Consider the following 18,601-nt stretch of genomic DNA (forward strand, 5'->3'; position numbering starts at 1 on the left):
AGGAGCGAGGAGATTGACGGAGGAGCGAGGCGAGAGGAGGTCGGAATGTTTGGGGGAAATGAAACAATCGTTCCTCGATGATGTCATTTCACGGAGACGTCTGCTAAAGATGATGTCACATCATTGACGTGCGTTACAAATAAAGCGTCTGCGTGGCTGAATTACTGCGATCACCACACGTCTACTTTATGCTTTATTTTTCAAGTGGGATTACATTAAAATATAATCAACACTGCTACTCTTCACAACTTTGCCGATGCAAAGACAATCGTGATTGGTCTATTCCAAGTCGGTCTCCACCCCACCCAGCGCACAGCGGGTATTTGGAGTAAATGACCTTCGTTAGTGTAAGTATTTATCATATGTAACATATTGATATTGTAACATTATGCTAGTAACATTTTAGACACACAGCCACAGTCTAACAACAGTTTAGCAGCTAATAAACATTAGCTATATCGTAACTTTGTAACGTTACCTAGCTACTTTAAAAGTAGCTATTGGTCCACTTGACCCTCAAGCTCTTGCATTTTCTCCGCGTGCCTGCGTGGGTTTTCTCCGGGTGCTCCGGTTTCCTCCCACATCCCAAAAAACATGCATGGTAGGTTGATTGAATACTCTAAACTGCCCGTAGGTGTGAATGTGAGTGCGAATGGTTGTTTGACCTGACCTGACCTGACTTACAAGGCCGTCATTTAGCCGATTTTTCGCTTTGACTTTGCAGCCTAAACTTGAGATACGAGCGCTGTATGATGGCATTGAACTCAACTCACTTCACAATAGCAGCACTTGGGCAAATAGTGAACAATTCTTCAAAAAGAGGCTTCCAGCTCTTTAATGCCACTCCCAGTTGAAGTTATCTGTCATAGTAAAACTAAAAATAAAACAAAGAGAAATACACCTTGTGTATTTAAAACAAACACAGCTTCGCCTTTAGGTCTGCTAGCTTAATGCTAACGCTAATTAGCATCTATGTTGCATTGCTTTAATCCTTTAATCAATGGACTGAAAGCAAACAAGTATTGAAATGATTTATCTTGGTATATTTGTTTTATATCACAAACCTGGCATTTGAACATGGGTGGGCAGACTTTTTATAGCCACTGTATATGCAGAACTGAAATGTGCAAAAACAGTCGCGTCATTAGACTTGTCTTAAAAAGTAGCATAAACTTCACAACTATACATGTAACCCAAGAACAAAAACACCTTAGTATTTGAAACAGTTATTTTAAATAGGTACGTTCCATTCCCATCTCCAAAATTGGTAAAACAAAACTACGAAATCCACTAAAACCACTTTTATAAGTTGACAGAGGGGCAAATCATCACTAGAGTAGTACATGTTTTAGTTGGAGTCAGCCTGAGTCTTCAAAGATTTGTCTCATTCCACGGGCCCAACTGATACATTTCTGCATTTACCAAGTCTCCAAACGCCATCTGTGTTTGGGATCATCCTGGTCTGTTGTAATTACCATTGCAAGCAAGCACCCATAGATAATGACAATGCTGCTATACTCAGCAGGATTAGACAGGTGCTTGTCGACTTGCTTTGATTTGGACTTTATGGCCTGTAAAACGGCTGACAATAAGGAGATGACGGCGTACAGACTGTATAAACGATGGACCATGCTTCTGCTCTGTTAAGGTCTTTGACATAAACCTTCATTCTTTCCCAATTGGATTATGGGGTAATCAGAAGATTGCAGAGTTTCCCACTTGCTTGATCTATGGATAATTATCTCATCTGAATTACGAGTTTAAAGTTTTTTTTTAATCAAAGCCTCGTCTAAATTGAAATGGAAAAATGGAAAACTCAAGACTGTAAAACGGGTGCACTAAGCAATACATCACATGAGAACCTAATGAGCTAATGACTTTAATTCACCTTTTATTAGATTCTGTGTGTCGTCACAGCGTGTTGATGGTGTCAAATCTCATCAATCACTTTATTGGCTCCAGAAGTCATCTGTGGTCAGTTTCTTAGTGTAACACAATTGGCTCCTTTGATAACCAAACCGAAACTGTTAGAACTGGTTTCATGAGTAACAAAAAGTGTGATTACATTAATCGGGAGCTTTTCTTTTGTCTAATTAAAGAACCCTATGTACAATTTGGGTGTGGTGATGTTGATGAGCAAGATATTTTGAGACAACTGAGCGTCATGCTATGATATTTGCAGTTGATGTTAATGTTCCCTGAGGGTGATAACCAGTGACTCATGTCAGGGCGTTATCTCAAAGGTCATGTTCATTGAATTTGAAGGCAGTCTACCTCAATTCAAAAACAGTTAAATGTTACTCCTGGGGGATCAACCATCTTATCAGTTGTTGAATTTTTATTTTTATTTTGCTTGGATGAACACATATTGCCACACATTGGGTCTTTCTCAGGACATTTTAAAAATGAATGAGCATCGGTGTTATCTACTCACATACTGGCTAAAAAAGACATGGGGATAGGGAAAATCGTCCACCTACCACAACCATATGGAACCCTTAATGCCTGACCGTAAGTGTCTTTTTGCCAACCACTGAACCAGAACTGGTTTATGCCAATGCCTTGGCTGCTCCACCGTCTTTGGTGTGTGCTTGAATGCATTAATTTGGGGCAATAATTAAGTGTCGTCCAAGTCCTGATTGTATTGTAAGCAGGTAAGGTATACGGTACAATCAAAACAAAGGCCTCTGTTGCATTCCCCTGCTGTGGGGCTTTCGATCTTTACAGCATAATGTCATGATTGAATTAGGGATTTTTTACCCCCCAAATAATTTAGTGTATCGAGTTCAAAAGGTACATCTAGTTTGGATTTTGTCAGAGAGAAGAAGCATTTAAGCCTGTGGCCTTTGCATGCCAGATTATACTGATGACCCTTTCTTAGAAGCATCACTGGATTATTTTGAGCCACCATGGCAGCTGTGCATGGCAGCTGAAGTCTGGAAAATATTGGAAAAAAATGTTTTGGGCTCATGAACAATAATCTGGCGCAAAGCAGCTCTTAGGGGTAATCAAATGAACACTGCATTTGACTATTGATTGTGCTTGTTAACGTTCCTCTCATTTTCATCACTTAAACTGTGACATGGGCTTTTTGTTTCATTGTGAAGATGAGTGGGCATACATTACAAATTATACCCGTTTCTGCACAGATTCAGGGTCAATTGACTTATTTTGGAAATTTAAAGTCTTTGTCAGATGTGGTTTGTCATGTAGGCACTGCAGGAGTGATTGGCAGCTCTTGACCCGTCATAGGAGGACTGGTTCCATTTTGTGTTTTTCAGAAAAGTTAAAGCAGAGTTACGACTACACTCACTAAAACTACAAAAGGGGGAAAACAGTCTGCGCAAATCATGGCACTAAGAAAATTGATGTGCGTCCTTGAGCACATCGTGTGCAAGCCATCCATCCATTTTTTTTATAGCCCTTGTCTCATTAGGGTCACATGCGAGCTGGGGCATAGCCCAGCTGACTTTGTACAAGAAACGAGGTACATTATGAACTGATTGCTACCCAAATGCAATCATGGCATATACAGCGGCTGAAATAAGTATTAAACAAATCACCATTTTCTTATTAAATATATTTACAAAAGCGCTATTGGGAACAACACAAGTAATCCATACATACAAAGAAAGTAGAACAAATAAAATCAGAAATTAAGTTGTGTGTAATAATGTGAAATGACACTGTGAAAAAGTATCGAACATGCCAACTGATATTTATTTAATTCTTTGTACAAGTTTTCCTGTATGGAGAAACTAGTCGCACATATTGCTGTGGTGTGATTTTGGCCCATTCCTCCACACAAGCAGTCTTCAAATCTTGAAGGTTCCGTGGGCTTTTTTTATGGACCTTGGGTTTCAGTTCTATTTTCGATTGGATTCAAGTCAGGTGATTGGCAGAGCCATTCTAGCAGCTTCCCCCCCCCCCCCCACCCCCCCTTTGAGACCAATTGAGAGTTTCCTTGGCAGTATGTTTTGGAACATTATCCTGCTGAAATGTCCACCCTCATTTCATTTTCATCATCCTCGTAGATGGCAGCAGATTTTTGTCAAGAATGTCTCGGTACATTTGCCCATTCATCCTTCCTTCAATAATGTGAAGTTTACCAGTACCTTTTGCTGGAAAAACATCCCCACACCATCATGTTCCCACCTCCGAACTTCACTGTGGGTATGGTGTTTTTAGTGTAATGTGCAGTGCCATTTCTCCTCCAAACGTGGTGTGCATTATGGCATCCAAACAGTTCAATTTTGCTCTCATCAGACCAGACTATATTGTCCCAGTATTTAACTGGCTTGTCCAAATGTTGTTCAGCAAACTTTAAACGAGCTTTGACATGCTTTTTTTTTTTTCCAGCAAAGGGCTCTTGTGTGGTGAGCGCGGCATAGTACATTAGTCACTGTTTTCCTTGTGACAACAGTACCTGCTAATTCCAGGTCTTTTTGAAGCACTCCACAGGTGGTCCTTGGCTCTTGGACAAGTCTTCTGATTATTCTTTGCACTCCTCTGTCAGAAAGCTTGCGAGGAGCACCTGATCGAGGCATATTTACAGCGGTGTGATAGGCTTTCCACTTACGTATTATGGCCTCAACCGTGCTCACTGGGATGTTCAGAAGCTTAGATATGCGTGTTGTTATGTTTTGCAACAATTAGTTTGCGATGGACTCTAAATTGCCCGTAGGTGTGACTGTGAGTGCGAATGATTGTTTGTTTGTATGTGCCCTGCGATTGGCTGGCAACCAGTTCCTGCCCGATGATAGCTGGGATAGGCTCCAGCACGCCCGCGACCTTAGTGAGGAGAAGCTGTTCAGAAAATGGATGGATGAATGGATAGTTTGCGATGGTCTTGAGACAGCTCCCTGCTCTTACCCATCATGAGATGTGTCTTGACTCACACCTTGGCAATGAGACCTTTTTGTAGGCCATCAATTAGGACTGAACCAGTTGATATTCATTTGCACTGTCATGCTGTTTGATTATTGATAGATCTTAGGTGTTGTCTTGGCTTGCCATGCCTTTTTGCACATCCCTTTCTTCAAGTGTTCAATACTTTTTCCCTGTGTCATTTCCCATTTTTCCACAAACAAATTTAAATTTAATTTCTGAGCATATTTGTTCTACTGTCTTTGTATGTATGGATTACTTGGGTTGCTCCCAACATCTGGTGAAATTTTCAGGTCAATAGCACCTAAATATACTTCCATATTTGGAATATTTAAAAAATGGTGACGTGTTAAATACTAATTTCAGCCACTGTATTGTTGTTTCCTTGTTACTATCTGGGCAACAATACTGTTTTCAGAGAAGCATCTTTTTCATTAGTTTGATGTTTGACAATCACTTTCAAATGCGCATTGCTACCTGCAACAGGAGTTGAGGGGAAGAGTGCACGCCTGAAGGTAAAAATTGAGCAGTCGAATTTCAGCTCTCATCTGGGGCAATTTGCTTCAGCAGTGCTTAACTTGGAGTGGAGTTCAAGTCCTTCTTTGATCAAATCCCCATCCCTATAAATGTCCGTCTCTGGTGTGAGAGTCCCACATCTGGTTTTTGGCGATGTTGGATGATGAGCTGTAAGTGGAAATTTGTGCAGCTGAGTGCAGGGCCCCACCAGCCCCCTTTTCCCAGTGAGACAATCTCCCTTACTATTCCCTGGGAACGGCTTATGGGCTTTCCGCTTTGACAGAACGAGACACTTCGATCACAAACACAAGTTTTACGAAACTGCAGCAGCCACTGAGTAGCACATATGTTCAATGGAACCAGTGGTGCCAATGGCTTCCTGCAGATACTGTTTTACAGCCACATCTGCACAGCATATGGATTCCCTATTAACCTTTGTGTGGGCCCCAGGTCAACGTTGGAAGTGGCCTATGTCAGCATGTGCTCCCAGAATCTCAGAAGAGCAGAATAGAGATGTGCAATGAGAAGGAAATTTATGAAATGCATTTCTCCCATGGGATAGGTGTTCTAAGAACAGTTTTGATGGGTGATGTCCAATAAAAACTCATCCCCAGGGTGCGCACCAGCCAGTTCTGAGCTTCACTGAGGAAGTCGTTAGCCATGAGTCGTACTCTCGTCGGCCACGCCTCGTTTCTGTCTACTTCCCTAAAATGCATTTGTGCTGACAGCGAGGGACCACTCCTATGAGCGTGCAGACCTCTCTTTCGACAGCACTTCACTTTTTTCCTCCCTTCACCCTGACCATGTACTGGCCATCACTGAGCTCCAGACATCAAACTGTGGCTTCTTTCGACACGCATGCGAACAGCTCTTGACCTAGATTCCTCCTAAACTTCCACTTTATTAGGGACAGCGCAGCAATAGAACATGATCCTCTACATCACTGCTTTTACTAGATGCTTATGTTCAGTGTGAGAGCATTATTTTAATTATTGTTGGCACTGTAGTTTGAGTCTATTGGATTAAGATTTCCAGCTTCTGATATTTGTCTAAATAGTCACTGCATTCACAGTGACTGCATTTAAATGGTGAGACGTTTCTTATATTTTTTGGCTGACCGTTCGCAAACATAACGGTAAGGGTCAGAATATTTGGAACATATAGAGTTTAACCTCAAAGTTCAAAGTCACAGAATTTGGAAACTGACTTAAAGTTTCGGGTAAAGTTAAAACTTAGTGGTCAAACACCACACAATATGTCTGCATATCTTGGAAAACTTGTCCTCAATGAGCATCGAACTAATTAATTCCACATGTGCATGTTTGCTTCTCTGCTCTCTTGCTTTTCTATTTTTAAGGTACTCAAAGCGCTTTATCACAATCTCCTCATTCACCTACTGATGACGCAGCATGAGGAGCGACTGTGGGTTCATTGTCTTGCTCAAGTACATCAATCGACATGGTGGCAGGGGCTCAGGATCGAACCCACACCCTCCAAGATGGGAGACAACCATTCTACCACCTGAGCAATGACGCCAAAACCAAAAAGGAAAAACATGATTATCACAGAACTGGACATAGAGCTTAATTGTGACGTAGCGTAAACCGCCTGTCCTGGCTGCAGTATGGTTAAAAATGACAGTAAGTCGATATCAACAGCAGAAGAAGAACAGAATGAACACTGCTAAGGCAGCCATTTTTAAGTCACCTCGTAGACATAAACAGCAATCTCCCTCTGCACATTCTTCACCACATCATCATAGCTGATGGTAAGTACACTATTTATTGTTAAGTGATATAAAAAGGCAACTTCATTTTACCCTTGTGACAGTTAAAGTTGTTACAAAGCGCAAAGCATGAAGTCGAGTGTCTTCAACAAACCTCTCGCCATCTCCTTAAACAACAATGCCTGCTCCACGTCTTCAAAAGTTGAGTACTTTTTACACTTTTTATGATAGCCGTGACGAAATGTTACTTAATACATTGCCTGTACAGTTACGTAAAGATATACGATGGCAACAATTTGACCCTGATTGCTTCCTATTAGGAACATTAACCTTTAAGGTTCCATACAAGGGTGTGCTGTTTCCTACATTAACTTTCAAATAAAGGCACGGTTATAATAACTGCACGGCTCCCTATGAACATAAAGTAGAGGGAACATGTCCTAACATGACCTACTCTTAACAAAGCACTATTTCTCGGCCTCAACGTCCAGCCATGTGTTTAGTCTGTCATGAAAAATGTGATGTCAGCACTCTCACGCCATCAATTGTTTGTCTTTATCCCCTTTCATACTCGTAATAGTGTTCTTTAATCTATTTAGCCCGAGCGTATACATGCTTTGTACCTGCTGTTTGCATTCGCTTGCTGCACTAAAGGAACTGAACACACCTCAGGTGTGTGTATGAGTGTGTTTCCCCAGTAACTGAAGTAAAGTGTTATTATGATGAGCAGGGTCGAAAATACGCCCGTTGTATTGTGTTGTTCTTGCAGGTCAGTGCAGATCTCCTCCCACGAGCAGTAGCATTCGTCAACAAAGCAGCATCATGCCTTCGCTTGGTGTGTTTTTGTGGTTCTATCTTTAATTAGAGTGCAGCAGGTGAAAGACGCTTCCCAGTGCTACGTGTCCTTCTAAAAGTTCACATCCAAGTTGTTCCCCTAATCAGTTCTGTGACTGTGTGATTTATTCTCATGGTTTTGGCTGTGCTGATGGACAAAACACAACATGGGCTAAATTATACACATCAAAGAGGGGAAAAAAAGGATCATGAAAACATCCCCTGTAACCTTTTGCTCAGAACAGAGGGGCTGTATGAGTGTTGAGAGCACCATCGTGTGGTAAACGTTGGGTCTATTCTTTAGCAGTGTTTCCCAACCTTAATTAATTCTAAAACACAAGAATCAATACAAGATAAAAACTGTTAAAAGCAAATCAATTATAAAAAATAAGCCTGTTTGAAGAGATGTGTTTTGAAGGCTTGTGAGGAGAGAGTCGGAGTTCCTCATGTGAGGTGAGAGAGTGCTCCAAAGGTGAGGGGCTGAGCTGCTGAATCCTCTTGACCCCATGTGGTGATCAGACAGGCGGGAGTTGGAACAAGTTGAAGAGAGGAGGATGACCGAAGAGAATGGGGGGTGGGTCTGTTGATGTGTGATTAATAATTAATAATAATACACTAGTGTGCCACAGCACCCTGGTTAGGAATCATTGCTCTGTCTTGGAAAGTAATTGGTACACTTTTTCTTTTTTTTCCTTTTTTAAATTAGAGCAACAGTTCTGACATAGTTTGCTAATGCTAATGCTAGAAATTACTGGCTTCACGCTTGCACAACACTGCATACACTTTTTGTTTGATACATCCCATTACAGATACACACCCTGATCTACCTACCTTTCTTCTATTTTATTTATTTTTTACCTCTAACACGATAAAATAATAGCGAGAGGTGCCGTGTGTAATGGTTTGCCCTTCTAAGGGGTACAAAATAGAACGATACTACGAAATGAGGCAGTGCAAACAACAACCACAATTATAACGCTTTTGCTCATGACGTTGACGAGTGAGCTGGAGCCGATCCTAGTTGATATTTGGCGACACCAGAATGGTCGCCACCCTGTCACTGGGAACATAAACTTTCAATTTATGTGAGGGACCGGGGGCCACATGTCCCCTTCACTTTTCCAGAGGGCAGTTTAAATAAAAAATAAACGGGGAGTCGGCAAGCACTATGATGACCACCCCCTGCCAATAGAAGGGCAAACCATTACACAAGGGCAAACCATTACACACGCAGCAGTGCATTGTTCCACACTGTATTGGGTGGCCCAATCACGTCGCTTAGATGCTTTAACTGCTGACCTTAGATCAGGAGTGTCAAACTCATTTTTATTGTGGGCCACATTGTTGTTCTTGAGGGCCATTAAAACAAATCAATGTTTCGCCTCATCATATTATTACATAGACACAACAAATTGATGGATAACTGATTTTGAAATCAGAATTCAAGGATAATAGTTCGTTAAGCTATTGTTCAGGTTACTGTAAAGAGGGGTTTGGTAAGCAAAAAGCGCTTGAAATTTTGGTGAAGATTTTATTAAGAATTATAGAAGTTCACCTGATTTGCTTTCACGGCCCACATAAAATGATGTGGCGGGCCGGATTTGGCCCGCGGGCCTTGAGTTTTACACTTGTATCTTAGATTATCATATTTGCCCCGCCTGCCAATCAGTGCAATAGGCAAGAATCAGATCTGGCCCGCCACACCACTTTAGTAAAGCAATTAAAGTGTCTATTTCATGTTTCTTGCTAAATGGGTTTGTTCTTTTAATGCTTTTCCCCCACTTTTAACAGATATTACAATATATATATTTTTTCCCCCCCAACAACTTACTTCTTAACATAAAGTGTACAATTGTTCTACACTTTATACTTGTGTGCCACAATTGGATTTTCCATGACTTCTGATTTCAAATTCAATACATTGTTAATAGTATGTGCAACAATTCAATTTCCACGGCAGTTGTGTATATGAAATACGTTGTAGTATACATTTTATATGGTTTTCATAGTCATAAGGTCCCTTTGAGTAAAACCATAACTATGATGTGGCCGTCGACAAAAATGAGTTTGACACCTCTGATACTCGATAGAGCCCACCTTATGCCAAACTTTGAGAACCACTGCTCAAGGCTGTTAGACATGATTGATCTCCATGTGACACTCAAGTTCACCCGTTTGATGCATTTAAAATTGTGGGAAAAAAATTGCCGGGGGGTGGGTATTGGGCACAAAAATATATTTAACCCCCCCCCCCCCCACACACACACACACACACACACACACCTTTCACATCAAATTTACGCCACTCGTCACATTGACACGAAAAAATTAAGAGTCTTAAAAGACCCAAGCATGCAAGTTTTTGGAACGTGAGAGGAAGCCGGAATACTCAGAGAAAACCCACGCAAGCACGGGGAAAGCATGCAAACTCATCGCAGGACGGCCTGAGCTGGGATTTGAACGCCAAAGCTCAGAACTGTAAGGCAGACATGTTGACCACGAGGCTGAGATGCTAACCACCAGGTCGTTTCAATTACTTACTTTTCAGATCATTCAGATGTTTTTTTTTCTTCAAAAAAAACCCCTCCCAAAAACCTGGGATACAGTATTGCAATTTAATAATGCTAGAATAATTTGTTTTGACACATTTATAAAAGGGATGTTCTTTCTCTCTGAATTCATCATCTCCTCTAAAGTGTTACATAATCTCCTCCACTTACAAATTCAAAGCCACTAACTGACGACAAAGCTCTTTAGTGTTTGCTTACGCAGAGAAATGAGGTATTATCCATTCCAAGAGGCTCTCCGTACATAACACATTGCTGTGTTGGAGTACTTTTTGTGGGCCTTTCCTTTCCTCCGTTATCACCCTATCATTGGGATACAACCACTGGAGGAATGCATGCGACACACTTCTCTTTGCAAATCAGGTAACATTTGCTCGCGTGCTGCGTTTGAAATAATGTCGTTCGTTTGTACAGTAAGTGTCTTTTGACTCAACAAAGTCCTGTACGAGCTATGTTTGCATATTACCACTGACAGCATATTCAAGTTTATTTTTATAGCCCTGAATTACACAAATAGTCTCAAAGGGCTTCACAGGTCAACAGTTGACAAAGGATGGCGACGTCCCCTGATCTAAATCCCCCAATTGAGTAAGGGAAAACACAAAACCCCATTTGGGGAGAAAGGAAATGTTGAGAAGGGACCACATATGGAGGGACCCCCCTTTCGGGATGACCAGGCTGCAATGGATGCCGAGTGGGCAACATTTATCACATAGTATGGTGCTGTCAATGTTAGCTGAAGCAGCATGAAGATTCATTTAAAAAGATGAGATGTAGCACCACAGGAAGATGCCTTTGAAAAAGTGGTTCTGCCTCAGGACCTGCAGCGGTCGGAAAACGCAGAATCCTCCACAGCAACTCCTCCAGGGAAGTGGTCCACCTCAGATCTTGTCCTGGTCGGTCGGTGCAGAATCCAAAAGCTTGCCAAACAACTTGATCACTACAGTACACAAAACAATTGAGGGACATGGAATTGGACAAAGTCAGTTATAGTAGAGAAATCTCAACAGTTACATCTGGAATCCAATAGAGGGAGCTGTTGAATAAATTATGCTGTGTAATCTATTGCATGCAAATCCTACGGAATATCACATGACTGGGCAACAAACACGAAGAAGTCGCTGCCGTTTTCATTCATGTCTCACTCACACAAGTGACTTACTGATTATGGTTATGGTGATTATGGTTTATGTTTACCACGTGGTACGTTTTGTAGGTGGGCGGAGGGAACTAATAGGTGAGTGAATAAATTCATATATCATATCGTCGAAAGTCACGATTGCTTCTTCACTTAAGCAGATTTAAGAATACTTTATCTTAAGTGTTTGATTTAGTCTTTTTTGTTTAAATTTGAAGTTTGTGGCTCTGTTGAGCATCAAAAACCAACACAAACATACATTACCAACAAAATAAGTACATTGCCATTAGAATACACCAGCGTTGAGTACACTCATAGGAGAGATGTATTTTTATTGTGCCTTCACAAAATCAATACTCACGTTTGATTGACATTATCAGAGAAGTATCAATTGAAACATATTTTTATTGTTATGGTTGTGTTGATTATGTGGTGCACAACTGCAGAGCATCACACTTGAGAGCTGTTCTGATACATGATGCCTTTTGAGTTACGTGAAAGGAGCAAAATCCAGTGGTGCATCGACTTACAAGTTTAATGTGTTCCTTGGCCACGTTCGTAACTCAAACCCCTCGTATCTCAACTCTTCTTAACCCCATTCAAATGAATAGAAATGAAATGTCCTGCCCCACATTGTGCTGCTCCTTATTAGCTCGCATTGGACACCAGGGGGCAGTATAATACAGACACACACATGAAGAAGAGTTTTTCAACTGACTTAGTAAACTGCAGTAAAATTAGTCTTTTATCACATAGGATAAAGAAATGCAGTTGTGCTCCTAAGTTTGCATATCTCAGCAGAATTTGCAGGATGTGTTCTTTGAAGAAAATGAGTGCACATTTTACATTTAGTGGGTTTCAAATGAAACTGAGGCATATCATAAAAGCACAATCATTAAACAAAACATAGCAATAAACAAAATAAGGAGATGGTGGCTGTTCATTCATATTTTCCAAAAACGGCAATATTTCATACATTCTGCCAGGGTATGTAAACTTATGAGCACAGCTGTTTGCCTGTAAGTAAGTATTGTCTGTTTACATGTGATGCTGCACTGTTTGTGTTCAAATATTTGTTGCTTAACACATTCACTGCCATTGACGGCTTTGGAAGTCAAATATCCATGTTAACTGGGAAGGCTGGCAGTGAATGAGTTAAAGGGTTATAAACAGGGATACACATAACAATTTTGATCTGGTTCCCAAATGAGTACCTGAGGTTTTTGCTCATTTTTTCATGACCCACCAACCTCACTGGATGAACTTACGTCCATTTGTAGACGTCCTATTTTGCTATTTATTTATTTTCTGTACAAATAAAGGAATACAACATGTTTTTCAGTTTTGTTCAATGACATAAAATAGTTTTCCCCCCTTTTGGGTCTGATTACATATGCTTTGTGTTTTATTATTCTTAGTCTGAGCCAGTTCACAGTGGTTAAACAGCCTGTAGCAATTGACATTCATTCAGAAACATTTTATATTATTTCATACCTTACACTCTGTAATTCTAACCTGTAATTACAGTACTTAAAATAATATCATTTTCATGTTATTTAGTTCGAATTTATGGCCGAAGGGGGAGGGGTGTGGGGGAGGCGGTGTGGGCTTCAGTCAATCGCCTGTGAATGTCGGCGTTTGGGATTTTTGGGGGGGATTTTCTTGTGCGACACGGGGTCGCAGCTGAGCTCAACTAAACTGAGAAAGGAACGAATCAATTCATGAAGTGATTCCAGTACGTTCACTCAAAAGATCTGTTAGTTTGAACGAGTTGTTTGTGAACGACAACACTAGTACTCGAGCCCCGTCTACAGCTGCGCTCTCCTCCCGCACCAAAGAAAATGCTTAGTGGTACGCAATTCCGCACTGATACAGTCGAATCGGGTGCGCTTTTAACATTTTCAGTGGGCACGCGCACCTGCACACCACTTACGTATGTGCACCCCAGTGATAAAACTGCGACGTGGATGCTATTCATTAGCCTATCTTTGGCATTTTGTAACATTGTCAAATGAACACCTCTCTTGACAGTGTCAGAGAATGAGCATTATTTTTTAATAAAACATTTTCTAACTTTTTGATGAAGCTCTTGTGTTGGAGCTCCTTAGATAGGAAAGAACAATTCAGCCCAATGTTTTCCATTGAGTGTCTTGTCCTGCACCTAAAGAAAAGCAAGGTTTATTTATATGTTGAGGCAACCTTTGGCTCTCGGCCTGCTAACTTTAGCTTCACAGCTTGCATGGTCGCACTCAGCCCTTTTTTGGGCTTGTGTTGTGCCAAAGTAGATTTACCTTCAATAACCATTTAATAAAGCTCTATCCATTAGACTCGGAGGCTTCATAAGAGCCGGCTCCATTAATCCTGATTACGGGATGCGTGGCAGACGAAAAGGGTCTATGTGTTAAACATGCCATCGAGTGATTTATATCCCCGGTTGGGATGTGTGTCTTGTCAGTCGGGGCTGAGAGGAGTGAGGGGAGAAGCGCTCGGTGATGCTGACCTTTTGCCAAGTGTGACTATCGTTTGTGCTGCCTTGCTTCCACAGTGGCTCTCTCGTGCCGATGTCGGCCTTGACGTCTGGCGGCCGCTTCGAGCATTTTCAGCATGGACTCCAAGGGCCCCAGCGGCACCTTCAAGAGGTCCTCCCTCAAACGCAGCACGTCTGGCTCTCAGAAGGTAAGAAACTTTCAATAAGTGCCATTTAAGTTTGATCTGTGTTTCATTTGTTCCTTACTTTAGCATGTAATCAAATAAGATCCATGGTGTTGTTCACTTTGACATGTTGCAACTGAATCTTGACACATGCTGTTAGACGAATCCTCTTTTTGCATCACATGCCACGTGGCTCGTAATCAGTCCAAGTCCACACTCCGTCTCAACCAATCACATTACAGGGCCGCTGATCATATGCACCATGTACTGTATTAGTATGCACTTGGCGTGTGCTGCTTCCCCCTGCAAACATACTGCTAAGTGAAGCTGAGCAGGCTTCAAGTAAGAGCTGCTCGCTACTTTATAATCTTTCATAATGGCCCAGTATGGCAAGCATGGCAGATTAAAGTCCTGTGATATGTTTCTATAAAGTCTGCTTTCATGTGATTAACACGTCTGCTAATACGTCCTTGAAAGCAACCCACGCAGTTTGCAATTTTGTATACGCAATCATGTATCTGCATCCAGTTTAGATTGGGTAGGTTGGGTTCTGGGATTATAGTCTTACTTTCTAGTCTGGGAAATAATCATCTGTAAAGAAAGAAGACATTTGGGGGGTTATGTTACCGTCCCGGTCTGAATATCACAATAAGACGAACATAAATTGGTCATTAAACCTTCAAAAGTCCACAATTTTTCATATATTCGCCAAATCTTTAGTTTAAGCAATTATGTTAATTTATGGCAGGAGAATATACAAGAAAGTTGTGAGCTAGATAATAATACTTATATATTACAGTTTGGTTTCAGACACAGAATAGGCTGTGCAGGAGTTTGTTTTAAAGAAGTATATTTTAACTCGAAAATAATATTTTATTATTATTATTTCATAATGTATCATCTATATTGCGTACCTGCAGTACACGGTTGTTTTTGTCAAGCGCTCTAGAAATGAAGTTGCGCAATGAAAATAAGTTGTTTTTAGTGTTTAGAAAATGACGAGCTGAAAGTCACACACAATTCGTATGCCGGATCTTACTTGAGCAATTTTCTAAGCTAATGCTATCCTTTGCGCCATTCGAGGATCATAGACAGCATTATATTTAACTAGGAATTTAGAACCTTGTCTTGAGAAAGGATATGAATAATTTTTGACATGGAGCTTTCAAAATGTAAAATATAATGGAATTGCCCATTTCCTAAAAATCATTACATCACGTAACATAAGTCTTACAGTACATATTTTGCTACTATTGTCCCAAAAGATTAAAATTATGTATTTCACATTTGACTGTACGTTACTATTTGTATTACCATATGACACGAAGTTTGGTACTCGTGTCATCACCTTAAAACTACAATAACGTATTTAATGTAGAGAAAACAAATGGTCCAGATCCACAAGAGGAACAAATATCACTTTCATTTCATCTGTTGACGAAACGTTCGCCACGTCTTTTATTGTCCCTATTTGCATTCTAAAGACCTGTTGAAATGTCACTTTAGACATTTATACAGGTGATATTAATATTTCCATCGTCCACATCCTTTTTATAGGAGGTTTTGTTCGGTAAAGTAATCAGCAATGTCATGGCTTTTATCTAATTAATACGACACTTCTAATGAGATTAGATTTGCTAAATATAAACTCAATAAAAAATGTTCATGTACTTATTGAGACATGAATTTCCCATACGGTATGAAGAAAGTATATCTGTCATTCTCTATTTTTAATAATTGTTTCATCTGCTAATGTATATTTAAATGGCACACCCATACTTTTCATTTAGTCATCTATGGCCCTATGGGAAAAATATTATTAAAGTGTTCTTCGTAATGTAACCAAAATATTAGAAACACATCTCAGAGGAACTGCACGAATTTGGCTTAATTGTTAAATTAATACCCAAAACTGAATATTGTCTTTGTTACAATTTTTCTTGAAACACTTTTTCAACGCGGTGATCATGACTGAACAAATGTGGTCTGTTTCATAAGATCACATGTTAGTCAGCACATAAGCTGGCCCTGCTGATCTTTTTGCTCTTTCGCAAAGAAACACAAGCTTTAAGGTTCAACTGTTGCGAAACAAATCAACTGATATCATTCATAGCCTCAAGTTGGCACTCCAATCGGTTCATTTTCTTAGAAATTGGTTCAATTTCCCATTCCATATTTTACTGTAAGAATCCTCTCATTTTACAGGATCCACAAATTGCCCATTGTATTGATGAGCTCACATGATTGCATCAGGGCCAAGTCAGCAGAGAGCTGATGCTTTAGGCCAGAGGTCAGGTTTAGGGCTAATAAATGTCGGCTGCTGCAAAACTTCGTCAATTGTGAATAAATGTCTTAAATAATCAAAAAAAAAAGTTTCTAAAGTTTAACATTTGCCTCTTTGTACCTGAACTAAACATGAGTATTGTATTGACATTACTGGGCAAAACTAAGAGGATTTATTTGCTATGGCCTCGCTCTCTTTCCTATTTTACATAATTCTATATTATTACCATCTATGTTTCATGTTGCACCATCGGACCAAGAAACATTTCTAGTTGTGAATGAAAATCGATTCTGATTCTGGTAATATATTCTTCTTCTTCTTATTATTATTATTATTATATACACTATAAATATGTCTGCCAACCATACATCCATTTTCTGTATTACTTAATCACACCTACAGGCAATTTAGAGCTGGGGTGTCAAAGTTATTTTCATCGCAGGCCCCCTTGTCGTTCCCTTAGTGGGCCTGTCAGAATGCGTAATCTCTAGGGTTGTATCGATACACCAAAAATCACAGTACGGAACGTACCTTGGATTTAAGTTCATGGTCCAGTTCACATTGGACACAGTAAGGGAACAAAATACACAAGAAACAGGAACGGAAAAAAACCAGGAACACCTTTAATGGCATTTAAAATGAAACCACAACAGCTTCAATCCTTTCTTTTTAGGGAAGTACAGTGTACATAATTTCTTCTTTTTAGGAAATGGAGGATGTAGACAACTGCAACAGCAAAAAAATAGAGAGAATTTTTAAGCTGTAAAAACACTAACAATTGCATTTGTTAATGAGGTGGGTCAATTTCAGGAGCCTGGGGAGAGTCCGGTTTAATGCTGCTGGATGTTGCGTTTGTAGCGCCTATTTTGTGTCCAACACTGATATTTACATTGCTGTGATGCCGTTTCAGATGAATTATCATTAGAGTGACGTTCTACCAAAATCATGTCATAGGCAGAAGCTGAGCTGCACTGTATTTGTTTACAGACTAGCCATGTGGTTAGAGCACGAGGCAGTTTTTTGCTACTATTGTCCCAAAAGATTAAAATCAGGCTAAACCTTTCCTTTTATGTTCCATATTAAGACAGTGTGATTGTATGGTGTTTTAACTCAAGTATTTTGATACAAATAATAACTTCCCTAGTAATCCACTTTCACAATTACAGTATGCACAGTGTTACACAGGAACCAAAGAACACATTCACTCCCATTTACCCAGTGTCCCTAAACGCACTCCCGCAGCTGCGTGGTGACTGCCTAATATAAACATAAATGGCGGGCACCATAAATCGGTTGTAAAATACGGCGTATATCCCCCGACATCTGAAGGCTAGTATATAGTGTGTTCAGCGGGGGGTTTCTCATGGAAGTCCCTTACCAAACAAGGCACTCTTGAACCAAAATGAATTGCTGTTCAAAAACCGCTCACAGACACCAGAACAAGCGCATTCTCAATAACGTTCACCAGGCAGAAATAAACTACGTTCAGTTTACATTCACCCAAAATATGAACTTTCGTTTATTGAACTCGTTCAGGCACAACATGATTGTTCGGTCAGATGAACGTGGCACCTTCAGGCATCTGGAAATTGCACCCAAGGATGAACCAGACTTATGCAAGTCCACAAGTCTCTTCCTGATAGCTTGGTTGAGTTCTTTTGACTTTCCCATGATGTTACACAAATAATCTGTGTGTTTTAGGTGTGCTTTCAAATACATGCTCAGGTTTGACTCACATTAACTCAAATGTTGACAATAAACCAAACACTAAAATCAAAATCTTCAGAGGACATGACTTTATCTTGGTTTTCCCAAAGTGTTTAAAGGCATAGTAATCTTACAGTTTGTAAAATTCTGACTTTGAAGAAAGTAATGAAAAATTGTCCACAAAATAATCTTTCTCTCACTATTTTGGCATTTAGTAAATAGACATGATTTTGTTCATCCTAATTGACCTTAATCAGGAAGGGTTTATTGTGATTTCATGTTGGACAATG

The 18,601-nt window shown here is 40.2% G+C and overlaps 1 protein-coding gene across 2 annotated transcripts in view; it reads left to right on the top strand.

The window, feature by feature from the left end:
- Window positions 1-10,706: 10,706 nt before the first annotated feature.
- LOC133402328 (transient receptor potential cation channel subfamily M member 1) overlaps window positions 10,707-18,601 on the top strand; it is a 37,036-nt gene continuing 29,141 nt past the window's right edge. For both annotated transcript variants that reach the window (XM_061675892.1, XM_061675893.1), the window contains exons 1-2: window positions 10,707-10,893; window positions 14,214-14,344. In XM_061675892.1, coding sequence (XP_061531876.1) covers window positions 14,273-14,344 — 72 coding nt within the window. In that variant the 5' untranslated portion in view covers window positions 10,707-10,893; window positions 14,214-14,272. The remainder of the gene's footprint in view (window positions 10,894-14,213; window positions 14,345-18,601) is intronic.

Source organism: Phycodurus eques, chromosome 5 (assembly GCF_024500275.1).
Source record: "Phycodurus eques isolate BA_2022a chromosome 5, UOR_Pequ_1.1, whole genome shotgun sequence".
In the NCBI taxonomy this organism is placed as follows: Eukaryota; Metazoa; Chordata; class Actinopteri; order Syngnathiformes; family Syngnathidae; genus Phycodurus; species Phycodurus eques.